Source organism: Sebastes umbrosus, chromosome 15 (assembly GCF_015220745.1).
Source record: "Sebastes umbrosus isolate fSebUmb1 chromosome 15, fSebUmb1.pri, whole genome shotgun sequence".
Lineage (NCBI taxonomy): Eukaryota > Metazoa > Chordata > Actinopteri > Perciformes > Sebastidae > Sebastes > Sebastes umbrosus.
In genome coordinates this window covers 3,405,860-3,420,574 of record NC_051283.1, presented here as the reverse complement: position 1 = coordinate 3,420,574, position 14,715 = coordinate 3,405,860, and the positions used below count along the sequence as shown (strand labels likewise).

Here is a 14,715-nt window from a genome sequence, read left to right as displayed (position 1 = left end):
GTTGTGAGGAGGGAGCAGATATTTTCACATGGCGGGGCGTCTTGCTGGCTGTTGTCGGTTGTTTTGCCTGCGGTGAGGGCTGGCAAACTAACAGTCCCTGCAGCTTTTAGAACTTTGTCTCATGCCAGGCGAGTTCTGGAAACAGCACAAGGACGACGGCTTTATAACTTACAATTACTGACTTAAATGTCAGTGTAAGTGGGAGGGATGTTTGAATATAGCCCACTCTGGATAGTTGGCTACATAAGCAAAATATAGTGTATGTATATATACATATATGTATATGTATATATATCTAATGTGTAGGAAACTCAAGGTACTTTGAGCTTCAAGCAGACTTTGTTTGTAAGATAGAAACATTTCTCATAACGTCTACACACAAAGTTGATCCACAAGTCAATAACTATCAATTAATGCTGAAACAACTACCCGACTATTAATTAGTCTACTGACATAAAATGTATCAACAACAACTGCTATTTATACAAGTATGAATTGAATAAATTAAAGTTTTGGAGTGTCAGAACGAAACCAGTAACCTGAAGACGTCAGCTTGGGCTCTGAGAAGTTATGATGATCATTTGTCAACACTTAGAGGAACAGTTTGAAGCATTTTGGGGGATCTATTGACAGAAATGGAATATAATATTAATACGTATGTTTTCTTTAGGGTATGATTACCTGATCAGGTGATTACCTGAAAATATGGCTGCATGATTATAGCCAAAATGCTAATCATGATTATTTTTATCAATATTAAGATCATGATTATTTATTACAATTATTCATACATTTTAGGGAAACAAAATATTTGTATTACAATTTCATGTTGTGCTATAACTGTCAAACATTCTGAATGTTATCCTTTTACTCTGTTATTGTCATCTTAGTGGTTAAAAGATACAACACACAATACAAATGATTAGGAAACAAGTGATAGTGTTTTTATTTAAATATTTACTTTGATTAAAACAAATCTTGGCATTAATAGTTTCTAATATATATTATAAGCTGCTTCGAGCTAATGTTAGGAAGATAAACAGTTCATATTCTCTCTATATTATCTATTTTATATTGCTGTGAAAACATCTCCTTCAAACAACTGGATTTATTCAAGTTTCTCACCAAAATTACATTTTACAAGATGTTATTATTTACCATCGCCAAATACTTATTTTACTGAGTAAAGCTTGAAACACATCACAATGTAACCGCCGTTAAAAGAACTGATTAGCTCTGTGCTGTCAGCAGACGAGGCGGTCAAGGTGGTTACTCTGAGCAGCATCATGGGAATTAATTACAATATAATAAGAGTCCTGATTTAAGTTAGTTGCTCCAAATGATTTTAAAACGTTGTTACTCCATGGCTTATTTTGGACTTGCAGTTTTGACAAATTGCAGCTTTATGTCTTTATCACGCACACTGAAGAACTTCCACACCGACGTCATGTTGTGTGTGTGTGTGACTGTGCTGCTGTGGGTCGACATAAAACCATCATGGTGGCGGCTGCATACTGTGTGACTGGCGAAAAATCGGAATTATGAGGCTGGCTGAAAACCGTCCGGCTTCGATGGGCTGCTGATTGAGTTTTCTATGAGCAGAGCATTTTAAACGTCAATATAGCAGTCAATCATGTTCATTGAACAGTGGGAAGACAAAATCGTGATTGCGATTAATACTCTATTAATTGTGCAGCCCTATGTGAAGTCTTCTAATGAAGTGGTTTATATCTACATACAGAGCGGGTCCTCTTCACGAAGCCGGCCACCATGTTTTCTGCAGTAGCCCAGAACGGGCAAACCAAACACTGGCTCTAGACAGAGCCATTCGTGTTTTTGCGTCAGCAACCGTAGCTCTCCTACACGCTTGGCACACGGGAGAAGTTTCAGGTCGGTTGCAATCTGCAACCTCACCGCTAGATGCCGCCATTTATGACTGATTGTAAAAAAAAATAATCAACAGAATAAATCAAATGGAAATATAATTTGTTTCAGCTCTAATATCAGCAAAAGCATGTGATTTCATCCTCTCACCAAGGGGTTAAAGATTTCATTTTAGATATACAAGTACAGAAAGAAAAGACAGGGACAAGGACAGGGACAGAGACACAGCCATCGAGCTGCAGATCAGATGCAGTTGATTCACTTGGCATCAGAGCAAAGAGTTGTTCAGACGTGATGACGAACATCCTGCAGCCTCTAACGCCATCAACAACCACGGCACAGGCTGCCCAGTCACTATCAGTATAATGTCAAATGAAAAGCTGTATTCATCTAAAAGCCACGCCACATAAGAGTACAAAGCTGGTGTGTAACAAGAGGGAAATTAATTTGGATGAATAGTATGGGAGTACATTGTGACAAAGACCTCAAGTTTATAAAACTCCTGTCTGAGAAGACCATAGCATTAGCAGCTCACCCTTTCTGTGCCAGCCGACAGCATCGATTGGCCCACACCATCACCAGGAGCCACAACTCAAACCCACAAACAGTTTTAAAGGCAGGAACAGCCACTTACCTAGAGAAAAAAAAACACAAGAGAAAGAAGCAAACAAAGTTAGCCAAAATACAGCTTGTTTCAAAAGTGAAATATCCACTATTTAAAAAACATACTCTTTAAAAATGTAATTGCCTGTAAAAATGGAAATAAAGCTTTATTTTAAAACAGGAGAAGTGACAGACACAAGTGTACTGCAGATGTTAATGGATTGGGCAGCGCCAGCCCCATTGGAGAAAATGCTTTTAATGGCATAAGATGCAGATTAATGTGTAGCCCACAGGACCATTTAGGCAGGATTAAAGGAAGGGAATAAAAATCATGGTAATAGCTGTAAAAATAGAGGCTGTCTTTATAGCACTTAACTCTGTGAATGCATTATCATTAAGGCCTCCACCAATTCTGGTAATTAGCATCTGCCTGCAGTAGCTTCACTAACGGTGCCACCTTCTGGCCACTTCAGGGAAAGCTCAACACTCAGCAGCACAGCAGTGTTGGTTTTTAAAACTCGTCTTACAAGTGCTTTAAGAGCCACCTGGTTTCAATCCCACAGCTGATTCCCCTTCACCCTGACAAAACAAAGCATACAGATGAGAGCGTAATCACACCCCACCAGAGACAAGGATTAGAGGAAGAGGTGGATGATTAGAGAGGATGTGTCAATTTTACAGAGGCAGTCGCCCTTCTGAATTACAGGAAACCTGGGGTTAATGACATTATGTAATCACATCAGCTAAATTAGGAGGCCACGTGGCGAGACGTATCTACCAGCCTGACTGACAGACTCACTGACAGCTCTAACGGGATTACACTATTACTGAGGAATACAGACCCCTAAACCGACCACGACAGTCACTACCCACAGGCTGACTTATACACCTAGAATACAAACTCTTCATCATACAAGGGACTCACTTTTATTGGACCTTGTTGTAATCCATGTTTCTGGTACAGGTTACATTTTTTTCATCTCGTCAATTGCTGAAATTACTTCACTGCTTTTACACAATCGCTGAACAAATCGGAGATGTGGGTTTCCTCAAAACTCTTTTTCTACATCACTTAGTCTTAGCTCTGAATCCTGGTTTGACAGTTCTATGCTGTAAAAATGTGTATTTCTAAATTGTTGTTGTGGAGAAGTACATTTTTAGGCCACTTGAGGGGGGTAGCAGACACAGGCTGTAACATAATACCAACATATTACCACCCGTTAAAGGTGCTAATTGTGCGATTGGAAGCGTTTCTATTGCCTCCGCACGGCTCTCAACATGGCGACGGCTGAGCCAGTGGCTAGCAGCTACGGTGGCTAACAGTGAAAACAACGGCAACAGTGCTGAAAGAGCTAACAGTGTTAACCTGGACGGGGAACCAGAGGGTGGGTGCTACGTTTCCATAATGGTGCCGTCGGGACAGCGTTATCAGCTATAACGCCCGGGACACACAGGGAACGTCAGGAGTGCGTGGCGGCTGCCGTGGCGTGGTGGCTGCATGGCGTGGTGGCTGCGTGATTCACGCGTCGGGTGTTCAGCTGCATGTCAGCTGCGTTTCTGCTGCTGCAGATGCTGCCGTCAGCCCTTTCTTTCTAACATAGATTTTAGGTGGGGAACCAGAGGCTGGGTGCTACGCTTCCATAATGGAGCCGTCGGTTTAAAATCTAATTTTTGGAAACTTTCATAGTATGGAATGGAAGTCGCTGTAACATCCAACATCATAGCACTACTGTAGTTTTTGTGCAATCTGAGCCACTGTCTGTCACCAATCTTTTCCTATAAGCTATTAATAAAAAAAAAGTTAGTGTTTTTTGAGATTCAATACAGTATCACAAGATATTATATTGCGATAATCAAGTATATCAATATTTTCTTACATCACTATAAATGTTAGTTGCCAACTTTGTCTGATGTTTGGTGCTGAGCAGATAGTACAGTGGTTTATCAGAGCTGTTTTGCTGAAAAATGGCTGCCCCCTGCAGCTGAAAACATTGTAAATGAGACTGAACCAAAACAATTAAGTTGCGACTGTAAAACCAAAACAAGCTGAAAGACAACTAAAACGTTCAGTAGAGCGAGAGAGAGGGGAAGAGCAGAGTCGGGCGATAGTTACCTCCTTTGTTGGTTGTTTGTTGTTGTCAGCAGGATTATGGAAAAACTACTGGCCCAATTTACAAGAAACTTGATGGAAGGGTGTGCAAAAAGAAGAATCCACATACATTTTGATGCGAATCCGAAACACAGGGCAGATACACAAATTATTTTTCAGTTCCATTAACATTGTGAGATGTTGCGGGGGCATTTGGCCTTGGCGGAGGTCTGCGCTCTCCAAGTGCCTTTCTAGTTCTCTGTGTGTTTGTCACTACAAGCGACAAGCTTCACATAAAGTAGTCATGTGATCTATTGTTCATGTAAAAATATTGATGAAAATGTATTCAGGGTGTGGCAAGCTCTTTGATGTCTTTTTATTCCTCGCATGCAGTTTACGTTGCTCCGGTTTCCCATCTGGAGTGAATCATATACCACCGGCTAGACAGAAACAGGTGAGGAATCTGAAACGTGGCCGTCCACCGATTCGTGCAGCTCAAATAGCAGCTGAAGCATCTGAGAGCTACTGAACACTGCTGCGACTGAAACTGGGAGGCTGACATATGAGCCCTCCATTTCTGACCATGAAATACAGGCAGGATGTACGGCATCAGCAACATTCACAGACACGCCTAATGAATGAAGACACTCGACACTTTCAGGAATTACAACTGTACAGAAATGTGACGATAAACATCTAGATTTCACACACACATATTTGGTGCATTCATGAGAGTCAAATCTTGTAAACTATGAGCCCCTCCGCTCCATCCCTGCTCTGTATTGATCCCCTGCATTGTCCTCATAGATCATTTTATACTGGAACATTCTTGGCAAGCAGAAAGTGCAGCAAGTGGAGGAAAAAGAAAACGCTGATCTAATGCTGAACTTGGACTGTTATCTACAGATCGAACAGAGCGCGACTGCAGATACACATGTACAGGATATTGTGGGAAAATAAGGAAGCAAATCATAGAGGGATACTTAGTCATCCCCAGATTGCAGATTACAATCCAAACCATGTACTTATAGGTCATCAGGGAACCACATAAACAACCTGTAATGATGTGAACTATGTTGTTATTTTACTTTACAAATTCGGTTAAGGAGAGTCCACATATTGTTTATATATGGAAGCTGCAATCATGCCTGTGAATCAATGCATCATAAGAAAATGGGGTTTCACTTTCACATCATGATCATAAAAAGTCTTGCTCGATTAATCACCATGATTGTCCATAGTTAATTGTGATTAATCGCAAATTAATCGCACATTTTTTATCTGTTCAAATGTACCCTAAAGGGAGATTTGTCAAGTATTTAAAACTCTTATCAACATGGGAGTGGGCCAATATGCTGCTTAATGCAAATGTATGTATATATTTATTATTGGAAATCAATTAACAACACAAAACAAATGACAGATATTGTCCAGAAACCCTCACAGGTACTGCATTTAGCATAAAACAATATTCTCAAATCATAACATGGCAAACTGCAGCCCAACAGGCAACAACAGCTGTCAGTGTGTCAGTGTGCCTGACTTGACTTTGACTTGCCCCAAACTGCATGTGATTATCATAAAGTGGGCATGTCTGTAAATGGGAGACTTGTGGGTACACAGTAGATATAGATATAGATATAAAACCTATTTAACATTCACATATCTTGAGGTCAGAGGTCAAGTGACCCCTTTGAAAATGGCCATGCCAGTTTTTTTCTTGTCAAAATTTAGCTAACGTTTGGAGCGTTATTTAACCTCGCAACAAGCTACTATGACATGGTTGGTACCAATAGATGCCTTAGGTTTCTAGTTTGAGGTATCTTCGCTCTAGCTTTAAAACTGATTCCACTACAACCTAAAAAATCGCAAGTTGCGATAATGCGTTCAAAAAAATTTGTGGCTTTAAAACTAATTTGCGTTAACTTTGACAATCATAGTTTTTGGACAATTATATCTTAAGTTAATAAATACGATATAAAATATTTTCACAAATACATGGATTTATTACAGCTTTGTTGAAAAGTGTGCACCTGTCTCGCTGATACTGCAATCACAAGCATGTCACAACAATAGTCTCATGTATCGCGCATTATTAGAAAGCACTTCCTTTCTGCCTCTGTTCATATTAGACACAATGATTGCACCCTCGGGGCTGCAAGCGTGGAAAAGACAGCTGATGGCCCAGGATCACCTGCAGGGCTTATTGGCAAAAAAAGGCTGTCAGCTGCTGCCTGTTCAGCACTCTGTATATACAGTACATAACTCTTAATACAGTAAAAAACAATGGCTGAAGCCTGCCTAAGCACCAGTCACTGTTACTGTGACAAAGGGAATGAACTGAAAGAGTCCAAGGAGGACTGGTGCCATCATTAACACACCTGGACATGCCAAACACAGGTCATATTTATTATATATTTATTATTATGTGTGTATTGTATGTTTGCTCTCCTCCTGAACACAAATGTGCATATCACGTGTAGAACACCTGTCACCATTTTAAATGGACAATTTCTCACTTTAACTTTAAACTATAGGGCTGTCAATCGATTAAAATATTTAATCACGATTAATCGCATGATTGTCCATAATTAATCACGATTACTCGCAAATTAATCGCACATTTTTTTATCTGTCAAAATGTATCTTAATGGGAGATTTTTCGAATATTTAATACTCCTATCAACATGGGAGTGGACAAATATGCTGCTTTATGCAAATGTATGTATATATTTGTTATTGGAAATCAATTAACAACACAAAACAATGACAGATATTGTCAGAAACCCTCACAGGTACTGCATTTAGCATAAAAAAATATGCTCAAACATTACAATGGCAAACTGCAGCCCAACAGGCAACAAACCAGCTGTCAGTGTGTCAGTGTGCTGACTTGACTATGACTTGCCCACAACTGCATGTGATTATCATAAAGTGGGCATGTCCTGTAAAGGGGAGACTCGTGGGTACCCATAAAACCCCATTTTCATTCACATATCTTGTGGTCAGAGGTCAAGGAACCCCTTTGAAAATGGTCATGACAGTTGTTCATAGCCAAAAATTTTAGCACAAGTTTCTAGTTTCATATGATGTCAGTATCTTCACTCTAGCTTAAAACTGAGCCAGCTACAGCCTAAAAATCGCAAGTATTGCGTTAGAAATTAGTGGCGTTAAAACAAATTTGCCTTAACTTAATTTCTCTACAATGTTTGTGACATTAAATCACAGTTTAAATCACACAATCAAATACAGTTGCTTCTTTTATGTGAAAATATAGTAATGTTAATCTGTTACTATCTAAATCTGGGGTCAATATTGAAGTAGCTCTAGGGAACTGAAGAGTGAACCTGCCGAATGTCAGGAAGCCACTTTGCCACGTCCATCTGAAACACTAAACCGCTCAGAGGTCAAGAGCACTGACCCCTGCCTTGAACTTCCTTTTAACTGGATAGCCCTGGTTTGAACCTGCATCTGCTTAAAAGCCTCGTCATCTTCCTTTCACCGGCACCTAACCTTCAGAAAGCATCATTCACAACAGTGCACTGTTTGTGAAAACATGCTGACAAGGGCTAAACAGAAACCCTGGAGTAGAGGGGGTGTTGAAACTCAAAGAGCCACAGACATAACTAACGGTGGAGGCCAAAAGGTTAGAACAGGTTAAGAGTGTCTTGTGTTCACTTTGTTCATGTTATTGTGTTATGGTTTCTTCTCTTGTTTGTAAAAAAGACTTGGATGAAAAGGATGAGAATAAATTGTGTAATGTTGCATTCACACCAAGAGCGAAGCCAATTTTTGTATCTAGCAAGCCACACGTCGCTACTGCAGTATGAACCCAAAATAAACAGATTGTGCTGTGATTTAATTGTAATAACGGATCAAAACGATGCCGAAATAACTACATAATAATGCCAATTTGTAAAAAGTATAAATTCATGCTTTGTCAGGTCTGTCCGCAAGACGACAAGCAAACAACTTTCAAAATGTTTGTTTTATGAATGGAGTTTGGATCAATCAGTGCCAGGCTATGCTAACATTGTAGCTGCTCAATCAACACAACGTCATCTAGGCATAAAATACGGCAGCAACGTTGTTGTAAACTAATCAAAAAGATGCCGAAATAATGACATAATGATGCCGATTTGTGAAAAAGTCTGACTTCATGCTTTGTCGGGTCTGTCCACAAGATGACGAGCAAACAACTTTTAAAATGCTTGTTTTCTGAATGGAGTTTGGATCGATCAGTGCCAGGCTTTGCAGCTGCTCCATCAACACTCAAGGTAAAGTCATCTAGGCATAAATACGACAACAAAGTGGTTGTTTATACCCTAGACAGTTTGGTGGTTTATACATAAACATTTACACACAGAGTTTCGTCCGGTCTCTGTACAATGGTAGGTCTGGGTGCCCATAAACAGCTATAATAATATTTTCCCCCATTTCTGATTCAACAACGTCAGGACGTCGGTGATGACAGGAAGAGAATCTCAACGTTGATCGGCTTTCGCAACATCACGCAGTTTTCTCACTCTAGTTGAAATATTTCAACTCATGCAAATGACGCGAATTTCACGTGTTTGCATCACGTCCGTCGCCCCATTCGGGTTGCCCAGCTCAAATTTGCGTCCATGCGCCTCTTTGCGTTGACTTTGTATATAATCGCGCCACATGGAAAATTTGCTTTGCTCTTGCTGTGAATGAGCCATAACACTTATTTGTAAGCCCCTTTGAAGTTGGAAACCACTTTTGCAAGGAAGACTTGCCCAAGATTGCAGCATAAAAAGTTGCAGACAAAACAACACAAAATCAGGCAACAGACAAAAAGAATATTACAGAATAAGATAACAGAAGATAGAAAGAAAAAGAGTCAAGTAAGAGAAGAAAGATTGGCTTCAAGATCTTCCATATAAATGGGGTGTCATTCAGCAAATGCAGCTAAATGCCAATTTTTTTCAGTCCTCGTTCAGAGATCTGCATAAGCCTGAAATGAGCTGAAAATATCTGGGTCAAGACCCACAGCTGGCTGGTACAATGAGAGGAATATCATGGTGTTTTAACAGGTGAACCCTACTGTCAGTGATAAGTCACCAAGGCCTGTGATCACAGTGGCCTTGCATGTCTCAACACATACAGGAGAGCATCAACAGGCTCTTGTGTTAAAAAGCTGATTCTGTACCAAGTGCCTGTAAATAGCTGACAAGAATGCATTATGGGAGCACTGGTCTTGAGGTGACGACATGCTTACAAATGAACTGAGCTGCTCTGAGTAAGCAGCGGTGTTTAACATATTAAGTAACTCCATTGGGAGTGCTCAGTGAAGCGAGGGAGCTTTTGTCCCCGGAGCCCTGGGGAAAACATTCTCAGCCTGTCCCAGTGGGTAGAACTCCTTCAGATCCCTCTCCAGGATCATTTAAATGCCCCTGCCGGCCCGGAAAAGCTATGCCAAAGTGTTGCCACATTCTGCCAGAATACTTCAGACAAACCTCAACTCCACACAGAAGGAACAGCTTTTAAAAAGAGTCTTCTTTGGGTCGAGCCAGTTTCAACAGTCTGGTTGGGTTCTATCTTCTCAAATAGGAGGTCTTCTGTCCCTATAAATGTCAGTCAGTCTGCTGTTAATCCTTCTCTTAGTGAAATGTAGATGGTGCACACTGATTCAAAGATTGGTATTAAAGTAGCACACTCTCCATGGCCTAAATACCTGATGAACTATGTCTGGAAATGCAGACAGTGGTACCTACAGCGTATGAGAGGCAAATGGGAGGAAAGAAGTAGTATTATGAATATATTAAGATGCCTTGGGGACACAAATTGCTCAGAATATCCATACAGTTGAGAGCATGTCAATTAAAAGACAGCACTATACTAAGAGTTATTTTTTTGTTGTTGTTGTTTTATTGTTTTTTTGTTTTAAAGAATACTGAAACACATAATGGTGAAAAGGCCTTTGCTTTACTTTAGTTAGCATTTTAGGACTCTCCGGTTCTCTTGTCTGGAAGACAATGGGTTTTTACTTAGATGCTTGAAATAAGGTCTGTGGTTAACACAAGCTGAAGAGATTTTAATATTTTGTTCTATCACATAAAATACGTCAGTAAATATCCCACTCATGAATTTGTAAGCTTTTATATGTCTTTGAAAAGGTGGTTGCTAACAAGTGACTAAATGAGACTACTAAACGTCATCACGCCGACTCGTCCACCTTTACAGCCTCGTTGTGTATACTCGCGCTCATGCGACCGTTGTGTAGTTGGTCTATAGCTTAACGTTAGCTTGTTACTTCTGTCGATTGCATTCGCACTTCAAAAATCATAAAAGTAGTGTTCATTTGTGAAGATTATCTTGCTGAACAAAATGTGTAAGTATCATTAACATTTGTTTGCCACAGAGCTCATTTTCTGCAATAATCCAAAACCCAATTAAAAACATCCCGTTGGCTTTTTGTCGAGGGAACAGTAACAGTGCTGACAGAGATAACAGTGTTAACCTGGGGGGAGAACTGGAGGGTGGATGCTACGCTCCCGCAACGACGCCGTCGGTCGGGACAGTGTCATCAGCTGTAACCGCCATGAGAGCAGTGCAGAGCGGCAGCCACGAGCTAGCCAGTGGGGGAGCTAACATGCATTAAAATCACACGCAACCGTCTCGGCTATGTCAACAAAGCACAGAGAAGCTCTGATTACAACACATACAGAGGGAGAGAGACTTCATTCTCTGCTCAGGTAGACATCACTTCTCTATATCTTTACATAGACAATAGTGTGCAATGCTCTGGATATCGTATAGGGCACATTTAACAAATAAGCCAAAAGTCACAAATATTAAATAGCACACATACAAGAACTTTCCTTAAATAAATGAAAACATTTGACTAAAATCAGGAGATATCTGATCCAGAGCAGAAATTATTAGTGGATCAACCAGAAAATTGCTGCTTTTCTCTGTTTTATATCATAGTAAACTGAATATCTGTGGATTCTGGACTATTGGTCAGATAAAACAGACACCTGAAGAAACCTGTCACATTGGACTCTGAGATGTTGTGATGGGGAGTCTTTCACTTTTTTTACTGAGGTTTGATAACAACAATCCCGTGTTGAAATCTGCAGGAGGAGAGTTAGTAACGTTACCTGTTAGCAGCAGGTGGGCAGCACAGTCCTGCTTGGCTATATAACGGAGCTACTAATGTTAACGAAGGTAACACTGAGTTACATTATGGTGCATTCAAGATCTATTCAGTAAAGTATTGGCTGAAGGTAAATTCTAACTTTATAATGATGTGTTCAAATATAATCTTGTAAAATGTAGTTCTTTGTGAGAAACTTCAATAAATCCAGTTGTTTGAAGGAGATGTATTCACAGCAATATAAAATAGATAATAGGGAATTATGAGCTGTTTAACTTCCTAACACTAGTATTTTTTAATCAAAGCAAATATTTAAGTAAAAGTACAATTATTTATTTCCTAATCATTTGAATTGTGTTTTTTATGCCAATAACCACTATAGATGGCTATAACACAGTACATTACAGTACTGTGTACAGTAACCTCATACCCCCGAAAAATAGGGCTCCCCAAAAAGCTACTAATTTACCATGCATATAATGTTTTTTGTGTTAAATATAAAAAAAATGTAATGACATCAACTGGTCGAGAGAGATGGCCCCACCCCCCACCCAGAGCCTGGTTCTGCCCAAGGTTTCTACCAGCTAAAGGGGAGTTTTTCCTTTGCCCCTGTCGCATAACAATGCATGTTCTTGTTGGGTCTCTTAATTATAGAGTACGGTCTAGACCTGCTCTATAGGAAAAGTGTCTCGAGATAACTTCTGTTATGATTTGATGCTAAATAAAAAATAAATAAACTGAAATTGATTCTAAAATGTTATTCCCTCATTGGCAGACCAAAAATAATACTTACCTGCCACAGTGGCAGGCAGTGAAAAAAGTTCATTTCAGACCCTGGGGACACCTGTAAGTGAGAGAGATGGGAGGAGCACGCTCTGCTGATGTAAACGTAAGAAACATCTCACCATGCTGCAACCTGACAAGCAGCAGACAAGAATGGAGAAATACTTCCTTCACAACTACAGATGTTCACCCTCTGACCAGGCTGAACAGTCCCATCGCTGACTGAGGGGCAGGGCAACACTAAGCCGTATCTCTGCTGTTACTGCGGCGATGCAGCAGAAGCAGCCGCTCTGCAGCAGCCACTGTGCTCTGCATCTCCCGGCGCAGACGCATTCAACGTGCCGCATGCAGCAGCAGCAGCAGCCTCGTAACGGTTCGCAAAACACACCATCTCAGCAAAATCATTACCCCTGACCCCTGCTCCAACTGCCTTGGTCACGGCTGAACACAAAGGGGAACAAAAGCTTTTAAATTCCTTTCATCCACAAAAACATGCAGCAAGCGAGGGAGAGCAGAGGATTGGAATTCCTCCATTTACCTCAACAACCTTAATACATTCAAAACTGACGTTTTTGATCAGCCAGCATCTATACGATGAGGAAGTCCTCACCAGAGAGGGATTGTGGGAAAATGAGGCGGTCCTGTAAGCATATGACGGTGATGACAGCAGTCTGAGGATGCTAAATGTTAAAAAAAAAAGCGAGAGGAGTACCTTTAAGAGAGCTGATCTCATGCTGGATAGACCTTCCAGGATCCATGCTTGCGACTGCCTGAGGCTCCAAACTGTCGAGTCTGAGCTCTGCAAGGTTAGCTCAGCACTGGAACACCAGGCTGGAGGATGTCTCTCTCTGCTAACTGCAGGCAGTTTCTATCCCTCTCCCTCCCTCTCTCTCTTCTTTACTGCCGCCACAGAAGTTGGCAGCCTAGTGTTTTTGTGCACTCCCTTTCTCTCTTTCTCTCTCTCCTGCCGGCTCGCACACAATCCCTGTCAGCAGAGGAATTGTGAAAGAAAGGAGCACATCACCCTGCTTTCCACCTCTCACCCCTCCCTGATGCTGTCCCGTCTCATCCTCGTGGTGTTCAGGGAGGTGCCTCGACCAGTAACTGGCATGCTCCACCGTCACATCACAGCGGTGCGTAGAGCTTACCTAAAGCTGCCAATGCAGAGAGTGTGAAGTGATGACTGTTTTGACTGAGAGGTAGGAGGGGATGGAAAAAATACCTCTGATCCAGATACAGCTCAAGGAAAGATTTAAATGCCTTGATAACATATTACTCTAGTTGTCTAGGCGATAAAATAAACCACTTACTTTGAATCGTGGTGTTATAAAGCTAATAGGTCTGTTAAAATCTAAATATAAAATGCCAGTAAACCTGACAAATAGTCACTGGGTGGTTTATTTCTCCTCCATCACGACACCAGCGTCAGTGACTCAGCATTATATCCCCCTAAAATACTCTGGTCTGAAGGAGCCACTCTATTTTTCATGAAAAGTGCTGCAGAGGGGACCATGGACCTCGGAGGGGGGGGGTCAGATGACAGAGCACTTTTTAGGAAACTAAACTTTGCAATCTGAACGAAATTAAATTACTGCAATAATTTAGTTTCCAATATATATTCCCTCAACAGCTGAAAATACTCATTGGAGCTGAAAAACAAATTCCTACAAATTCCACTAAATTAAATCCAGGTTTCAGTACTGCGAGTTGTGATTTTGCAAGTTGCTATGTGTACAATTGAAATCCATCTATAATAATGAAATGATACTAGCGCTGTCATTCGATTCAAATTTTTAATCTCAATTAATCGCATGATTATCTATAGTTAATAGCAATGAATCGCTAATTAATCACACATTTTTTACTTGTTCAAAATGTACCTTAAAAGGGAGATTTGTCAAGTATTTAATACTCTTATCAACATGGAAGTGGGCAAATATGCTTGCTTTATACAAATGTATGTATATATTTATTATGGATCTCGATTAACAACAAAACAATGACAGATATTGTCCAGAAACCCTCACAGGTACTGCATTTAGCATGAAAAAATATGCTCAAATCATAACATGGCAAACTGCAGTCCGACAGGCAACAACAGCTGTCAGTGTGTCAGTGTGCTGACTTGACTATGACTTGCCCCAAACTGCATGTGATTATCATAAAGTGGGCATGCCTGTAAAGGGGAGACTCGTAGATACCCAAGGGACCCCTTTGAAAATGGCCAAAACTT

At 40.6% G+C, this 14,715-nt stretch overlaps 1 protein-coding gene across 10 annotated transcripts in view; it reads right to left on the bottom strand.

The window, feature by feature from the left end:
• Positions 1 to 14,715, bottom strand: part of pleca (plectin a) — a 153,551-nt gene that overhangs the window by 85,724 nt on the left and 53,112 nt on the right. For 2 of the 10 annotated variants that reach the window (XM_037794831.1, XM_037794834.1), the window contains exon 1: positions 13,195 to 13,375. The exons of the other annotated variants lie outside the window; for them this stretch is intronic. In XM_037794831.1, coding sequence (XP_037650759.1) covers positions 13,195 to 13,240 — 46 coding nt within the window. In that variant the 5' untranslated portion in view covers positions 13,241 to 13,375. Of the gene's footprint in view, positions 1 to 13,194; positions 13,376 to 14,715 lie in introns of those variants that run through there. 10 annotated transcript variants of the gene reach the window in all.